This window comes from Pelodiscus sinensis, chromosome 20, assembly GCF_052426305.1.
Source record: "Pelodiscus sinensis isolate ZL-2025 chromosome 20, ASM5242630v1, whole genome shotgun sequence".
In the NCBI taxonomy this organism is placed as follows: domain Eukaryota; kingdom Metazoa; phylum Chordata; order Testudines; family Trionychidae; genus Pelodiscus; species Pelodiscus sinensis.
In genome coordinates this window covers 4,504,248-4,521,390 of record NC_143071.1, presented here as the reverse complement: position 1 = coordinate 4,521,390, position 17,143 = coordinate 4,504,248, and the positions used below count along the sequence as shown (strand labels likewise).

Below are 17,143 nucleotides of genomic sequence, written 5' to 3'. Positions count from 1 at the left end.
AACCAACAGCTTCTGGCTTCTTCGCTTTTACTGAGCAGTCTCTGAAGGGGAAAAAAAAGCTCCTTTGTTAGCACATCTCAGGAGTCTCTGCAGACTTTATGGGGAGCCTTTATTTCAAAAGGTTAGAGTGAGGAGGATTCTATAACCCAGCATATTGCATTTTTTTCCCTCTTTTCAAGGATCCACATTTTCTATGCGCCTCGCTTAGCACAGTCAGACCAATACCGATCTATTGTCCGTAACTCTCCATCCTGGGAGGAACATTCAGCGACGATGCTGACCACAGCTCCCGGATGGGTTGCCTTGGTGGTTTTGCATTAACGCACACGTCCTGTTGGCTTGCACTTCAAGTTTTGATTCTGCCCGATGTGGACTTTGCCTCTTTCAAGCGCCGGCAGACAAGCCGTCGCTCTCCAGCAGAAAGAGGGACGTGGGCAGGTCTGAAAGCCACATGCACCTCTAGGCCGGGGAGTCCCTCTAAAAATAAGGTTGCTTGATGCTCGCTTTGCTCTATGACCGAGAAAAGGCCCTGGAGTTTATTTCACAGGCTGAATATGCTGCATTCCCCCAGCCCATTCAATCAACGGGTGGGTCTATTAAATGAATGGCAGCAAGCTCTGCTCACTATTCCTTAGTCCCTGCTGTAAAATGCAAATACAAAAGCTGAAGGGTTTGATGAGGGTTTATGTTGAGTCATGCAGGAGATCTGGATTTGACTCATTTCCTGGCCCCAGGCAGATTCGGGACAGGCATATGTATGGGACCATGCTGCGTCCGCTCTGGGACTGACAGGGGCTGGGAGGTGGGAGGTCATTCCACCTCTTTTATAGAGGACAGTCCTATTTTTAGCTACTCTGTCCTCAATTGATACAAAACGGCGCCTTTAGGGCCTCTGTTTTTCTCTTGAGGTGAAAGGAAGCTGGTGTGGCGTTCTGGCAAGAAGCAGCCGGCTGGCAGGGGCGCTCGGCTGCAGCAGCTCTCAGCTGGACTGGGCTCCTGGGACTCTCCTGCAGGATGCCTTGCTAAGCAGCAGGTAGCCAGGCAGGAGATGTGCGCCCCCCCACCCATCCAGAGCTGCCCCATCCCCTACCTGCCCCCTCCCCCCAGTGCCCTTTCGGGAGGGCAGCAGTGGGGGGGAGAAGTGGGCTGCAGCTGCACTTACCCACTCATCGTTCTCTGCCCCTGCCTCTCAGGGAGCGAGAGGAAAGTGCTCAGTTTGTGCCTTCCTCTTGCTCCTGGCTCCGGAGGGGAGGGCAGAGGAGGATTGCAGCAGGCGGTGAACTTTCTCCTTGTTCTCTGAGCCCCTCCACCCCCAGCCCTGCCTCCTGAACCCCCACAGCCCTCCTGCCCTGAGCCCCTTATGCACTAAATGCAGCTGTCCTCTATTTGTGAGGTACCCGGATGGCCACCCGAGTCGGGAGAACGGTGGACACGGTGGATAGGTCTTCACAGCAGAGTGAACTCGAGTGAGCGAGACTCCAGTGAGTGTTCCAGGGTAGCCTCGTGCTAGTGACAGCAGACACGCCGCCAATAACGCTTGAGCAGGTGAGTGTGTACTGCTGCGGGACGGGCATTGCTCAGACATCTGGGGGCCTATCCCATGGGGCTTAGCAGTGCAGGGAAGGCTGAGCTGCTCCAGGATTCTTCCCTGACGGTGTAACAGGAGAGGGGGATGGGACAGGAGAGAATCATGTCCCATCCCCACAGAGTTACACTTATCAGCAAGCCATTAGCAGCTGTCCCCGCTTAGAACACCACCAGGATGCAGTGCAAAGACAGAGGCGTGACATGGATCCTAAGTCGCTGGTAATTTTCACATTCAGCCCTTCCCGCTTCTACTATGCTTCCCTGTTTGCCCTCTGGCTCTTTTCTTCACGTGTACCAGTAGCTGAGCAGTCCCACCTCTGGCTGGCTGCAGCAGGCTCAACTTATGTGTACAATGAGTCTTTGGAGCCTGACTGTTTCCACTTCCTTCACCCAGTCAGGTTGGCCACACAGAGTTTGGAAAAGCCTCCCTATGTCCATTGGCAGAGGAGTGGGACGTGTTCTCAGCACCTCCTTCCACCCCAGTCCGGGGTTTCATCCCAATCCCTGGGGAACATCAGATCCAGCGCACAAAACCGCCACTCCTTGCATCCCAACCCAACCAAATTAGCAGCCGCGGCTCCGATCTTAACAGGAAGGATGCTATTTTGCATTCAAGGACTGAGATACATTGGCCCAGCTCTGGGGAAGGGCAAGAACCACTAAGTATCCCTGCAAGCAAGGACAGGGATCTATTGGCAGAGCAGTGCGGAAGCCCGGGAGTGGACTACAAAAGAGACTGTAGGTGAGTTCTAGGCACGTCATGACTGCTCCCAGTCAAAGAAAGGCTTGCGAGAGCAGGTTATATAATTTTCTCTGTCTACAGATCACCAGCGCAGGGTGCTCAGCAGATGAATGTTCACGAAAGCACTGAACCGCTTCAGGAGGTAGGCGAGATGGAAGACTCAAACCGAATTCATTACTGAAGCTAGAAAGATTATCCAGCGCTTCTTCATTCTCCTGGGGGGGAAGAATCGGATCTAGAAACATTCTTCTTTCCAATTCAATTAGATGGCGGCTCCGTGAGAGAAATGGCCTGCAAGGATGGAAAGGAGCAGCCGTCACAGCGAGAGGCTCTCAGCAAAAACTGGCAGGCTGTTTTTCTCCTTAATGGTCTGGGGCTTACTGTGGCACCCTGTAATCCAGCGGAGTTATCGTCATGGCTGCAAGCTCATTCACGCGCTGCCAAATCGCCAGTCTCCCAGGTGTGTGCTCGGCTGTAGCACGTTGCAAATCTTTCCCGCTGCTGATCAGAACAGAGCAAGGAGAGAAGGAGGAGCAGCCGGCGAAGAAAGCGAACGTGCTTTTTCTAAGTGCTCCAACGGCCACGGGAGGGGAGGGAAGTGGAAAGCACAGTTTGGTACTAGCCAATCCTTAGCTCTGGGTAACAGAATAGGTACAAGCAGCATATCTCTTACAGGGACACCGCTCCTTTAAGCCCAGGGTTGCTGGGAGTTGTAGTGTCTAACATGGTGGAGATGGGTCAGCAGACTAAGTATCATCTAACTACTGTGACAGACCCAGACCAGCTTGCTGCCGCACTCTAATGGAGGGCAGGTATGCAGGGCTCTGGGTAAATAGCTTGCTGGCACTTAATCAAGGTAGGAAGGCACCTGAAGCTAGTTAAGAGCTTTCCTGAAGCAGCAGGCTAATCAGACACCTGCAGCCAATTAAGGCCTGTGGGGCTGCTTTAAAAGATTTCCCCCTGGGTATGGGAGAGGGAAGGAAAAGACTGAAGGACTGAGAGGAGGACGTGCATTGCCGGAGAGCTGAGAATTGCAAAAAGGAAAGAGTGTTTGTGCTAAAGCAGGAAAGATACCCTCAGGTACCTGGGAGAAGGGGAAGTGGCCCAGGGACAAGGTTGCTGTATTGGGGGTAGGGGGAAAATCCCCATGAGTTGCTGCTATCTAGGGGTCCTAAGCCAGAACCCAGAGTAGTGGGTGAGCCCCCAAACTTTCCCACTACAGTCTCCCCATCAGAGGGGAGACTAGGACTATGGAGGGGTTTTCACCCCAAACTGTGAACTAGCCTGTGATGAGTATGGCTCAGTAGGCTGTGACCATGGGGCTGTGGGGAGGGTCACAGAGAGCCTCTGAGGCAGACACTGTCCGCCAGAAGTGCAGGACCCATTGGGCATGGTCAGAATCTTGCTACACTGCCTGCTGGACTATATATAAAGGAAATCTGCTGCTTCAGTCCTGGGAAGGTGGGACTCAGGTAACACCCTCCCCAGAAGAACCTGGCAGGTTAGCCAGGACGGACCACTTAGGCAGTGGTTTTCAGCCAGGGTATGTGTACCTGTGGAGGTATGCACAGCTCTTCTGTACAGGGGTACATCAACACATCCAGATGTTGGCCTAGTTTTACAACAGTAAAAAGTACCAGAGAAAGCAGCACCCAACTAAATCTTCATACGATGACTTAGTAACACTGTTCTACGCACCATGCACTGAAATGGAAACACACTATTTCTATTCCAGTTAGTTTATTTTATAATTCTATGGCAAAATAAGAACGTAAGCAATTTTTCAGTAACACTGCGCTGAGACACGTGTGTATGCGTATGTCTGATTTTCTAAAGCAAGTTGCTCTGGAGTGAGGCGAAACTCAGGGGTTCACAAGACAAATCAGACTCCTGAAAGGGGCAGAGGGATCTGGGAAGGTTGAGAGCCACTGACTGAGAGAATGTGTGCACCACACAGGCCCATTGACAGGGTGGGGCAAAAGGGGCAAATGCCCCGGGACTCCCAGCTACTACCACTGCAGGAGTGGCTGGAGATCCAGGCCTGGACCCTTTAAATCACCACTGGAATCCCGCACAGCATGCTCTGGGCAGTCATGAGGGCTGGCTGTCCCAACTCCGCCCCCTCTCCTCAAGGCTCCGCCCCCTGCTGGGAGCATGGAGCTGCCCCTCCTACCTTGCCCAGGGCAATTCTGTCAGCCCACCACTGGAATCCCGCACAGCGTGCTCTGGGCAGTCATGAGGGCTGGCTGTCCCAACTCCGCCCCCTCTCCTCAGGGCTCTGCCCCCCTGCTGGGAGCATGGAGCTGCCCCTCCTACCTTTCCCAGGGCAATTCTGTCAGCACCCCTGACTCCACAGTGTAATCCCCGGGTTAGTGGAACCCGAGGCAGCAGACCCAGTTTGTTAACCTAGGACTTTAGCACCATTTGTAACTCCAGGTTGGGAATTATTGAACTCTAGTCCCAGCCTGGGCTCCAGCACCTACACTGCATTACGCAGGCCCAAATTCAGCCACCAGAGCCCAGCCTACCTCGCGCCCTCCCGAAACACGGCTGCTCTCCCGCTTTATCTGTGGGGTGGCCTGGGAAAACTTGACTGGCCAGAGGACAAAGCAAGTCAGCCTATGAGATACTTGTGGTGAACTCCCTGGGCCCGTGTGCAGCGGGGCTGCATCAGCGTTGCAAAGCTATGGGGCTTGAACCCAAGGTCCTGGCTTGACTGAGGCTTGGACGCTCGACCCCTGTGGGGTGCTGGGTGCAAGGCTACACTACAAGAGGAGACTCACTGAAGCAAGTCTCAGAGCCAGGGCAACCGACTCGGGCTCGCGCTATAGCACCAAAAGTAGCTGCACAGAGGTTCCAGCGTGGGCTCTGAAACCCAAGGAAGGTTCCTGATACCTAGTGGAAACGTCTCCATGACTACTGATAGCACCGTGGCATGAGCTCCAAGTCCCAGACGTGGGCTCAGACTCATGGTCCCAGATGTTTGGCAGCAGACACACCCCTGGAAGGGAAGGGATGTCCGCCCCCCGTCATGGCTTGCTGTAAGCTGGAAATGTCTCCACTGCCTGTTGTGGGTAGTTCTGTTATTCAGATCTAGCTCTGGAATCTCCTTTCAGTTAATAGAGCCAGGACTCGGCCCAGATTCATGCTCTACACATTTTCGCCTTCCCTTTAAAAGTTTCGCATGGGTACAACTCCACCAAGGGCACAAGTTCCAAGAGGATGCTGGCGTTTTCTCCCCTGCCACCTAGACCTGCCCTGAGCTAGCAACAACGGTGGTTCTCTTTAGGATGAGTAGTGAAGGCAAAGCCTTCATGGCCAGCGGCCCAGAGGATAAACCGCTCGTGTTGAAACAGATTTGTTGCCACCGCTCCCGCACTGTCCCCTGTGGCACAGCTTGCTCCTCAGGGAGCAAATTTCTTGAACAGCAGGCGAGCGAGCCTGACAGAAGCCAGCCGAGAGGCCCCTCCTAAGCAGGCTGCTTAACGTTTTGCACAGTTCTGAAGCAGAAAAGACTCCAGAGCGACTCCCCGCTCCATGTCCCGCATGCAATAGAACGACGCCCACACGCGCCAGCTGCCCACGACGACCGCCCTTCGGTCGACGACCTTAATGAGTCTGAAGTTCCCAGCTCCTCCACCCCCGCCTGGCAGGGCCGCAGCTGAGGAAAGCAGGACGCTGGCCCCAGTGACAGCTGATGCACGGATTTCTGACTAGCCCCCGGCGGAAAGGCACCCAGAGCCGGAAGAATTTCAGCCATTTCAAATCCCACTCCTCCACGCTGGAGACAAGCCAATGAGGGCGTGAGGAAATTAGAGGCAGCTAAATGATATTATGAAACGAAGGGTGGGAGGGAAAAGCCGGTGCCAAGTGGAAGATCAATGATTCTCCCCGACCGAGAGGCACGCAGGTTTCCTATTCATCTCTTACATGACTCAGCCACGCTCCTGAAGCAAGCTGCGGCTGCCGGGGTTGAGGCGTGCTGCGGTACAAAACAGTTCCACGGCCGAACATCTCTGTGGCAAACACCGGAGTCGCTCCGGTGCTCGTTGATTGGGCATCGATTTAGCAACCCCTCCGGGTATGTGCACGGGAGAGACGTCGCACTTTAAAACCCTCCCCTGATTCAGTGTTTTGAAACGCGCCAAAGAGAGGCCGGGTGTGGAATGTGACCTGGCGGTGGCTACTGGAAAATCTGGGCCTATGTGACTGCTAGAATCACTAGGCCGACAGAGCAGCGTTTCCAAGCAACACTGGGGTTCCGCTTCCTACCAGCTCGGGAAGGCCCGGTGCCACCTGGGTGACATCTGCCCTGCAAGAATCTCATTGGGGGCTCAGTCCTGCCAGCGGCAGAGAATTCAGAGCCCAAATGCCTACACTGCTATTTTACAGCCCGGTAGCCAAGCCGTGGGAGCCAGAGCCAACTGACATGGACCAGCCACAACTGCAGTGTAGACCTAGCCCCAAACAGGCAAACACTGTTCTGGGTCACTGTCCTCATCTATCACCTGAGTCAGCTCTATTTGTGTGACTAGTGGCGTGGGAGTGGAAAGCACTTTCCAAGAGTGGCAGAAACTTTCTACTGCAGCCAGAGCTGCCGATGGGAGGCAGGGTGGAGCGTGGAGGGGAACACAAAGGGAGAAGTTGCCTCAGCAGCACCTGGAGCCCTGGGCCCTTTAAATCACCGTCAGAGCCCCGGGCAGGGTGGGGGAGGCTAGCCCCGAGCTCCACCCCTTCTGCACGAGGCCCTCTCCCTTCCGGAGGACCCGGAGTCAAGCCTTCTTCCTCCCACGCTTACTAGGGCCCAGCAAAGTCTCTCACCAGCCCTGACTGCAGCCAATAGAAAAGTCATACAGAAGAAAGAATTCCTTCTGCTGTCCTGGCCAGTTTAAACTAACCCTTCCTCATCTCGCCAATCACACTGTTGAGTTTCACGCTGCCTTCCGAGATCAAGAGTAATATTTCTGAGAGGCAAGCATGGGCATAAAGTTTTAAATGTCAGGATCAGAAACACCCACGTCGCTTACCTGGCACTTTCAAAGGTTGCTGATGCTGATTTCCCCACAGCTCCAAACCCAACGCCAACAGCTAGACCCTCTGTGAGAGAGACAGAGAAAAACAAGAGAGTTGGCAATTCAGATCAGTCAAGCAACGTGATAAACCAAGCCCCTTCCTCTGCTACAGTAGGTACAGGGTGTCCTCACTATAAGTCCAAGAAACATTCAAAAAAACGTGGACTTAAAACGAAAGTATGTGAAGCGGGGACCCCATGGTTGACTTCTGTTTGTGTCAATTGGTCTTTTTTTTATACTCGCGCGATGAAAGAATAGGGAATGGGAGGACTTAGAACAGAACAGTTCCCACAAACGTCGACGCTAGTGCGGAACCAATGTCTACCAGGGCGACTTACAGCGGGGACATCCTGTAATCACAACAGTCCTGGAGTCAATGTATTTTACATCGCATTCCCATGCTGTCCACACAGCAGGAGGCCGATAGGAGCAAACACTCCCGTCATCTTCCTTTACTCTTTGTGAGGAGCAGGAGAACTGGCCACCAACAGGGTACCCTCTGAGTTTGATTTAGCAGGTCTATACTAGACCCACTAAATCAAACCACTGAAAAATTGATTGCGGCAGCATTGATCTTCCGCATAGTGTAAACATGCTTATAAAGGCTTATTTCCGTAAACAGCAGAACAGAAATTTGTGGTAAGCTAACAATTTATCTTGCTACATACTAACACATTGTGTCTACAATACAGCACCACAGAGATATGAGAAATATTCACTGTGCAGTTGACTGGTAGCTTACTGAAACACACAAATTCTCAATCCTCTGCTGGAGCCTATCTAACAGGTGCATTTTCTTAAAGCTGTCTAATTGCAGTGACCACACAGTCTAATAGGAGAGAGTGGTTGTTAGACCCTTTGGCAGGTGCCGCAGACCTGCAATTTGACATCATTATGTACCACCGGTTCCATCCCCAGAAGTGATGCTTGCAACATCACCTGGATAATTAGCTTATTCTTCTCAGTTCACTTCCTGCCTTTTTCTATTTTCTTCACAAACTCTCCCCCACCGCTCTGCACCCCAGCAATTCTGTTTTTCTTCTTTCAAAACAAAAATTATTCTCAACCGTTCCAGAGCAATATAACTTTTTTTTTTTCTGTTTCTTTCTTTACAGTTCTTTCTTCTTTAAACAGCCAGTCTGCCATGGCTTCTAACCAGGCAGGAGAAGGCAAAAAACAAAAATGAAGTCAGATTTGCTTTTATAATTTGGTGGTGGAGTAAAAGAGGGTTTTCCACAACCACCAAGACAAAAAGCCTGACTTCTAACTGGTCAGGCGTCTTGACGCAACATCCAAAATGGCAAAACTGTAGGTCTAGCTCAGAAAAACTCCCATTTGTGCAGACCCTTCTGTGAAACTTAACCGAACTTTGAATGTCTGAAGACTGCAGCTCAAAGTCTCAGAAGAGCAGCGTCTTTCATATTTCCAGTCAGCTGGAAAAACAGTAAGAACTACGAGAAGTCCTGTGGCACCTTATAGACTAACAGATTTATTGAAGCATAAGCTTTCGTGGGCAAAGACCCACTTCGTCACTTTGCCCACGAAAGCTTATGCTCCAATAAATCTGTTAGTCTATAAGGTGATACATGAGACATCTCGTGGTTTATGCAGATTCAGACTAACACAGCTATCCCTCTGATACTGGACAGCAAGAACTGCCCTTCTCATAGATTTGGGCATTTTCATTTCCCCCTCACCCCACTCTAAGCTGAAAATGCAGAAATTGAAACAAATGTCTTGGGACCGCTAAGAGCTTTGGTTTGAATATTGAGCAAAGATATAGGATTAAGCCAGAGAATCCCAAATCATCCATCTTATCCTTACTGCAAGACCTTTTTAAGCGTCCACTAATGTATAATATCGTAGCATGGTAATTCCATTGAGTAAAATGGAGTTATTCCACCCTGAGAGCCAACACTAATGTGATTGGCACTGGTGGGACGTGTAAGAATTAACAAGGGCTTGGGTTGCTATACATTAGTGGTAGGGGTCTGGCCAGAGCAATAATTGTCCTTTGAACACGTTTTCCCCCCCTTCGTCCTCGCAGCCTAGAAAGATAGTTGCCCTGGACAGTGTCATCTTTATTTTGTCTTCTCACTTGCTCTGTAAAAACACTTTCAGGGTCACAGCCTTTGTAATCTCTGTATCCTGCTGATTTGGGAAGTATGTAATGTAGACAAGTGCTGATCTAACTGAAAATCCTGTAAACGGGAGAAGGGGTATAATAATATTCATCACCTGCCTATTAATATTCATGTGATAAGAGCTAACACTACTAAATAAGGATTATGGGGAAGTAGTGAGCGATGTGTGAATTCACATACTCAAACGGACGCAGGAGTGCAACTGGTGCCAAATCATTGCTCATTTGGAACGTGTTGGGGGTCCGAGGGGAACGGGTATCTGCAATAAAGAGGACCGTTTACTCCATCCGCTCCTGGGTCGCCTGTTTCTTCTCCAACGGGCACATTACAATACCAAAGCCAGGGTATGTCTATACTGCAGAGTTTTTTCCGGAAAAACAGCTGTTTTTCCAGAAAAACTACACTGATGTCCACACTGCTATTGCCATCTATTGACAGAAAGTTGAAAGAACACAGGTTTTTCTGACAGTGGTAAACCTCTTTCTACGAGGAAGAAGCCTTTTTCCGAAAAAGCTTTTCCAGAGAAAGGCATGTGCGGACATGGAAGAGAGTGTTTTTTCCAAAAGAAGAGGCCTCCAGGAAAAAGCACAGGTGCCCTGGTTTACTCCGTCCACAGTAATCACAACTGAAATGTGAGATAGCATCCAATCAATGCTATCTTTCGAAACTGCGCTTTTGCTGTGTACACGCTCTCTTTCAAAATAAGTTTTTCCCGAATATCTCTTCCAGATAAGCTTCTTCCAAAAGAAGCTTGCAGTAGCCCCAGATAAACAGTGCACTTGTGCAGAATGCCAATACAGCCTCCACAAGGTGTTTAAGAATATCCCCCTGGAATATATGCAAGCAACATGAGACGTGACCAGAGAGCTGAGAGAGAATACGCTGCTACTTCCAAATAGTTTGTTCCTGCAGATGATAAAGGGCTTAGGAGCTATATTCCTGCTTCAGATTCACACAACAGGGTGGGAGGGGATCAGCAAAACCATTTAGAGTTTTCTACTTTAAAATACAATTTATGGCTTGGAGCAATGTCCTTAAATGAAGCCATTGAGATGGTTTGGATGGCGGCGAGTCTGGTGTTACCCTTCGGAGCTGTGATAGGGAACACAAATGAATCTCCCAGAGGGCAGAACTCAATTCGCCCAAGAGCTAATGTGATTAAATGCTGGGAAGAGCCTAAATACCGGGTAAGAAAACCACAATAATGATCATGCTCCGAAGTGGGAGTCAAAAGGAGCGAAAGAAACGTGCTGGCGACGTGAATGACAGAGAAGCACAAATTGCATCGACACAGGAAACGTAACTAACGGGGAACGAAGATCAACAGATGGCGTGTGGGGAACTGCTTGCTGGGTGGAGTAGCTGCCGCACGGGGAGGGAAGCTATACGGTGGACCAGCTGCTCGAGCAAAATGTAATACCAGGAAGGTAATGAAGAACAGAAATTGGCAGAGGCCCCAGGTTCGTTCCACTCACGACTGAGAGAAGAGACTCTGAAAGTCTCTCAATTAAACTCCGTCCAGATTTGTAGCTACCCTCCCTCTTCCAGCACAAACAGTCAGAGCCCTGAAAGGTCTTCTCCCTCCCCCGATTCGGTCTAATCTCTGCCGGCCCATCCTGGATGCAAATATTTTCGGAAGCCTCTGAATGGATACAGTGACATGCACCCAAGTACCCATCGTTGGTGCCCAGAGTCCAAGTTTTGTGAGGGGGAGACACACCTCCCACGAGCGCCCCTGTCTGTCTGAGTGTGTGTGCCTGTACTGTCCTCAGTCTTCACCGCCTTTTTGGCTACTCAGCCCTCTGGCCAAGTTATACCCTGTGTGAATGACAACCCCTCCCAGGGTACACGCCTAACAGGGGACCTCTCAGTGCCTTCTGCTGGTGTCTCCAAATCTGTCTCAGTTTGTTTCTCCTCAGTCCCTTTCCCCACTTGGCTTCCCCTCCTGGAGACAACTTCCTAAGCCAGCCTCACAGTCAGGCCTGGCCATAGGGCAAAGCGAGCAAGGCAGTTGCCTTGAGCCCTGTGCCTTCAGGGGCCCATGCTGCTCGCTTGCTGCCCTGGCTGGGAGCCGCCTGGCCATGCGGTGCAGCCAACCACAACATGCCGCCTTGAGCCCCGTAAACACTGGCCGGGCCTACTCAGTCTGCTCACCATGAGCTCTTCCCCACACTGAGTGCTGCTGAGCTTTGCAGCTCCTTTTGTAGATCTCCCAGGCCTCTGATTGGCCAGTTCCTCCACAGCCTCTCCAGCCTCCTGGAGGATTTATCTATGGTTCTTTCTGGGCTCAGGGCGGAAATATTGGAAAAGCCCACAGCAAGCACAATACCAGCACCAGCCTCTTCCTTAGCAGGTATCAAAGTACTTTCACCATTTTCATTTACACAACCCCCCTGTGAGGCAGTTAAATCCGATCACATCAAAAGCAGGTACAGGCACAGAGGAAATTTAAGTGAAAAAACAACATGCCATTCACCTCACTGGGTTCAGAATTCAATGCAAAACCAACCCTCCCTCTCTACAACGCTTCACAAATGGACACCCAACCGAGCTACCGTCTGGAAAGGGAGGGAGACGAAAGGATTACTCCTGGGGGAATTCTGCGCCAACATTTTTAAAAATTCAGCGTATTTTATTTTAAAATTCTGTAAAATTCTGCATGTTTTTTTAAAATAATGCAATCTGATCACACTGGTTTCAATTATTTTGGTAATTTATTTCAACTACAGGACAATGGCTGGAGAATGGGACTGGGGTGCATTGGAGGCAAACCCTAAACCCCTCTGTCTAACAGCAATGTGGAGTATTCACCCTTTATTTCTAATTATCAATCAACAAATCGATGCAGCCATATGGGCAGCGTTACCTCACAAGCAACTCAATAGCAGGTGCGCGCTGGGCGCTCAAGCTCACAACTGATGTTGACCATCTCCAGAAAGGTCAGTAGCAACAGACACATTTGGAAAGGAAATTTTTCAGTCCACAAATTTAAACCGGTGCTCGTCGCTACAGCACCATAAAGCTTTGGTAAGGCCACATCACCCTTTACAATAAAGTTCCTTTACAAAGCAAAGAAGCCTTAAAATGTTTAGACCTGTTTTATACTCCTGAGGGAATTCACTAAGAACATGCCTGGCGCTGAAGCTGTTTCTGCCTCAGGGTGTTGCTTGGGAAGGATTGGTTCCTCTAGGGTTACCTTGCCCGATCGCAAGAGCATGTACTGGGCTCCTTCCCTGCTCTATTCTAACCTAGCTATCCAGTTGTCACGAAAGCTATAAAAAAACCAAACTGGTTGGGAAGGTCCGTGTCTGGCTTAAGCTTAACCTTCTGTTTGCCCCTCTGAAGCAGCCCAGAAAACAAACAAAAAAAGCAAGAGAAAAAAACTGCAAAGCTTGCACTCAAAAAAACCCCTGTGTCCTTTTAAAAATCCTGGGTTCTCAAACTAATCCCACCGCTGCCACCATGTCATGGCTCCTTCCCCACTCTGGCATGATAAATGCAGAAGTGGGGCCAGCAAGTGTACCCCAAAGCCTTATCTACCAGGCTTTGGTATAAAACTTCCCCCAAAATCTTAAAAATCCTAGATTTTGGGAATAAAACTTCCACTGCCACCACCCAAATATTAATAACGAGATTAGGGAAAAGATCATATGGGAAATCTCACCCCTATTATAACGGGAACAATTCACTCTGCAGGCAGGCTGCTACATTCTGATCTGCCTGAGGGGCAACAGCCTGCCCTACACCTATCACCTCAGAAACACCCCAACGCCCTGCCCCTCCACGCCAAGCACAGTCCTCTTTCTCTCACACAGGCATGACCGTCCGACCCCGACCACCACCCTGGCAGTGATTTTATGTCTCTACCAGCTGCTCTGGGCGCCCACATGGACCTGCCTACAAGGCTGGGGAGGGATTCTTGACTGCTCTTATGGATTCCCTTTCCTTCCCCATCAGGGATCACTTTCCCACGAGGAAGTAAAAAAATCTGCGGAGGTCATGAATACTGCGCACGCGCAGTGACGCACAATTCCCAAAGATGTCTGTTTCTCTTTTCACTGTTGAGGAGGCGCTCAGAAAAGATTGTCTTGGAGGCCAAACAAAACCAGGACTTAATTACGAGAGCAGAAGGATACAGGGAAGCACAACCCTTACAGTTTCAGACTCAGGCAAATAAGCAATCCCGGATTCCTTGTTTTGGGGACGCCCCTCCCTCACCGGGGTTCAGAGCTCAGGCTCCAGCTCGAGCCTGAAGACCTGCAAGAATATTTTTAGTGCCGCAGCATAAGCCCGAGTCAACTGACCCGAGCTCTGAGACATGCCGCTGAGAGTCTTTTGCAGTGTAGCCGTACCCTGAGAATACCGAAGCTAGTAAGGGGGCAGCATTTCCTATGCAAATACATGAAACTGTAGTCTGGTGTCTTAGTCTTCTAGATTACAGAGAGGTTGATTCTGCTTCCTAAAATAGTTCACGCTGAGGTATATTCACAGGCAATTATAATACAAATCTATTAGAAATGCTAATGTGAGCCTTTGAGAGACCGGGGGAGGTAGACAAGCTCGGTGTAGTATGAAAGCTTCTTTTTCACCACCTAGAAGTTGGTCCAATAAATGTATCTCGCCCACCTTGCGTTTCGTGGACCCTGGCACTAACAGAGCTACAACAACTCTGTAAGCAATGCGTGAGCTTTTATAAGATTACAAGGAGAAGCAGCTAAACACACAAAAATGCAACAATTGGGGCTTAGGAGCAGAGCCTTGCTAAGAGTTTGAAAGGATATGAAGCTCTTAGGGATTGGATCAAGGCCCCGCTACCCAAGAGTCAGCGTCTTTGCTAGGATTACCCACATTGCTACATTCCCTTCCCTGGAATGATGCAGCTCAGAACGACCGGACTGAAGCATAAGAGAGGGCCAGATAAAGAATTCGCTAACAAGGGGACGCACATGGAAAGTGAATTTCCAAAGGAGATTAGATACATCAAAAGTAAAAAAAAAAAAAAAAAAAAACACATCCGACTCGGACCAGAACTTCCTATAAGCCGGTAAGCATTACTGGCCTTGGATTAATTGCCAGGGCATTTGGGGGAGTCAAAAATTCCACAAAGGCCACGGGGGACTTTGTTATTGCCAATCAACAGTATGCAGAAGTTACTCAGGCTACATCTACACTGTAGCCTTTGTCGGCAGAAACAATGCAAATGAAGCACCCGTTAGCATTTCTCGCCCTCTCATTTGCACAGTCTCTTCCGATCCATTCTGCGTAAGAGGTTTTTGCGCAAAAAAACCACGGCGTAGATGGGGCAAAACCCCCTTTTGCACAAGAGTCCTTATTCCTCAAAAAAGGAGGTATACGGGATCTTGCGCAAAAGGGTTTTTTGCCTCGTCTACACTGTGGGTTTTTTGCGCAAAAGCCTCTTCTGCAAAATGGACTGGAAGAGACTATGCAAATGAGAGCGTGAGAAATGTGAATGAACGCTTCATTTGCATTGTCGCTGGCGACAAAGGATGAAGTATAGTGGCACTGGCAGAACTAAACCCTAAATTAAAATAATGAGGGTTTCACTTGATCCTAGTCAGTCAGACAGACACAGTTTAACAAACCCAAACTGGAGATGAATTTAATTCTGGTAGAAAGTAACAACACTGAGGGTACGTCTAGACTACAGGCTTTTGTCAACAGAGGCTTTGTCGACAAAGCTTCTGTCGACAAAAAGCGTCTAGACTACATCCAGTTCTGTTGACAAAGCAAGCCGCTTTGTCAACATGAGAGTGTAGACACAAAGGACAGTGTCAATGCAATAACGCCTTCTGTTGTCAGAACTCTGTAGAACGAGGTTTACCGCCGTCAACAAAACTGCCAAGTTCTGTCGACGTTATGTTGACAGAACTCGGTGGTAGTGTAGACGCAGGTATAGTTTTGTCGACAAAAGTCCACTTTCGTCCACAAAATCCTGTAGTCTAGACATACCCTGAGTCTGCAATGGGGATGTAAAATCCTATTTAATTGGTTAACCAGTTAAACAGGAAGTTCAACTGAGGTTCCCTGCCACAGCAGGTGCTGATCCAGCCCCACCAAAGCAGTCCCTGCCTGTATTCCCCTCCTCCCCCACCCTCCCTATCTGCGGCAGGCCCCCTGAGGCTAGAGCTGCCCCCTGCGGATGGGGAGCTGCTCCAGACCTCGCTGGCTAACTTTCACATCCCTAGTCCTTAATTTAAGCTCTGCACTGACACAGCAGCTCTGCGGGAACGGCCCCAACCGTATTCCCCTATGAGGAATAGGCTGGAGGGTCAAGAAGTCACTGAAGTCTACAGGGCCCAATCAGAGCTTGGACCTTCTTCTAAGGCTTGGGTGACGCGGTCAGCTGTCCACAGGGACCGTTTCATATTCAGCAATGAGCATTCGGCACCATCTTCATAGGAAATCTCCGATTTTCTTCTGCCACCTGAGAATTCTCCTAGGCAGCAGGACTAATTAGACAGGCCATGGGAATGAAAAGAAAGAGATCCTGCATGTCATGAAGCAAAATACAGGACTATGTAGCACTTTAAAGACTAACAAGATGGTTTATTAGATGATGAGCTTTCGTGGGCCAGACACACTTCCTCAGATCAAATAGTGGAAGAAAATAGTCACAACCATATATACCAAAGGATACAATTAAAAAAAAGAACTCACATGAAAAGGACAATTCAAATTTCAGCACAGAAGGGGGGTGCGGGGGAGGGGGGGGAAGGTAAATGTCTGTGAGCTAATGGTATTAGAGGTGATAATTGAGGAAGCTAGCTTTGTAATGGGTAAGATAACTAGAGTTTTTGTTAAGTGTCGAATTTTAGCATGAACAACAGTTCAGAGGATTCCCTTTCAAGTGCAGTTTTAAAAGGCTTTTGAAGCAGGATGCAGGTAATTAAGTCGTTGAGACAATGTCCTTTCTGGTTGAAATGGCAAGAAACTGTTGCGTGTCATTTGGAGCTAAATATCATCCCAGTCTACTTACACACTCCATAGCTATAAGTCATTCATTGCTAGCTGGAGCCTCCTAGCATTAAGCTATTGTCTTAACGTGGAATTGGTTTTTTATGCACGTCTCTTGCTCATGAGAGTGAAGCGTTGGCTCCGGATTCCCTTCAGATGTTACATGATTTGCATTAGAATCACAGGCTCACAGAAGATGAGGGGTGGACGAGACCTCAGGAGATCAGCTAGTCCAACCCCCTGCCCGAGGCAGGATCAACCCCAAACATCCAAGTATAGGTTTATAGAACTTGGCTCCTAGCTGTTAAGTTGCTTCATTAATCTATGTGCCGGAGTGTTCCATTAAGCATCTCTGGACTCCAAGATGCACTGCTCTTTACCGTACCACTTCATTGCTATATAGTAAGGAGGCATAGTAAGGAGGGTGAATCCCCCAGCCCAGGAAAGGGCCAGGACAACTCTCCTCCACCCTAGACCCCACCTTTCCTGGCCCCTGCTCCATTCCTCCCCTCCTCTTCCTCGCCCTTACTCTGCCCCCATCCCGCCTCTTCCTCCTCCCCTGAACAATGCGCCTAGAGGACTAGCAGAGCTGGGGTCAGTCCCCCTCCACCAGCTCCCTGGCA

The 17,143-nt window shown here is 49.7% G+C and overlaps 1 protein-coding gene across 5 annotated transcripts in view; it reads right to left on the bottom strand.

Annotated features, from left to right (window-relative positions):
* Positions 1 to 17,143, bottom strand: part of SLC39A11 (solute carrier family 39 member 11) — a 322,339-nt gene that overhangs the window by 71,613 nt on the left and 233,583 nt on the right. For all 5 annotated transcript variants that reach the window (XM_075904010.2, XM_075904012.2, XM_075904009.2 and 2 more), the window contains one exon: positions 7,357 to 7,426. In XM_075904010.2, the coding sequence (XP_075760125.1) occupies positions 7,357 to 7,426 (70 nt within the window). The remainder of the gene's footprint in view (positions 1 to 7,356; positions 7,427 to 17,143) is intronic.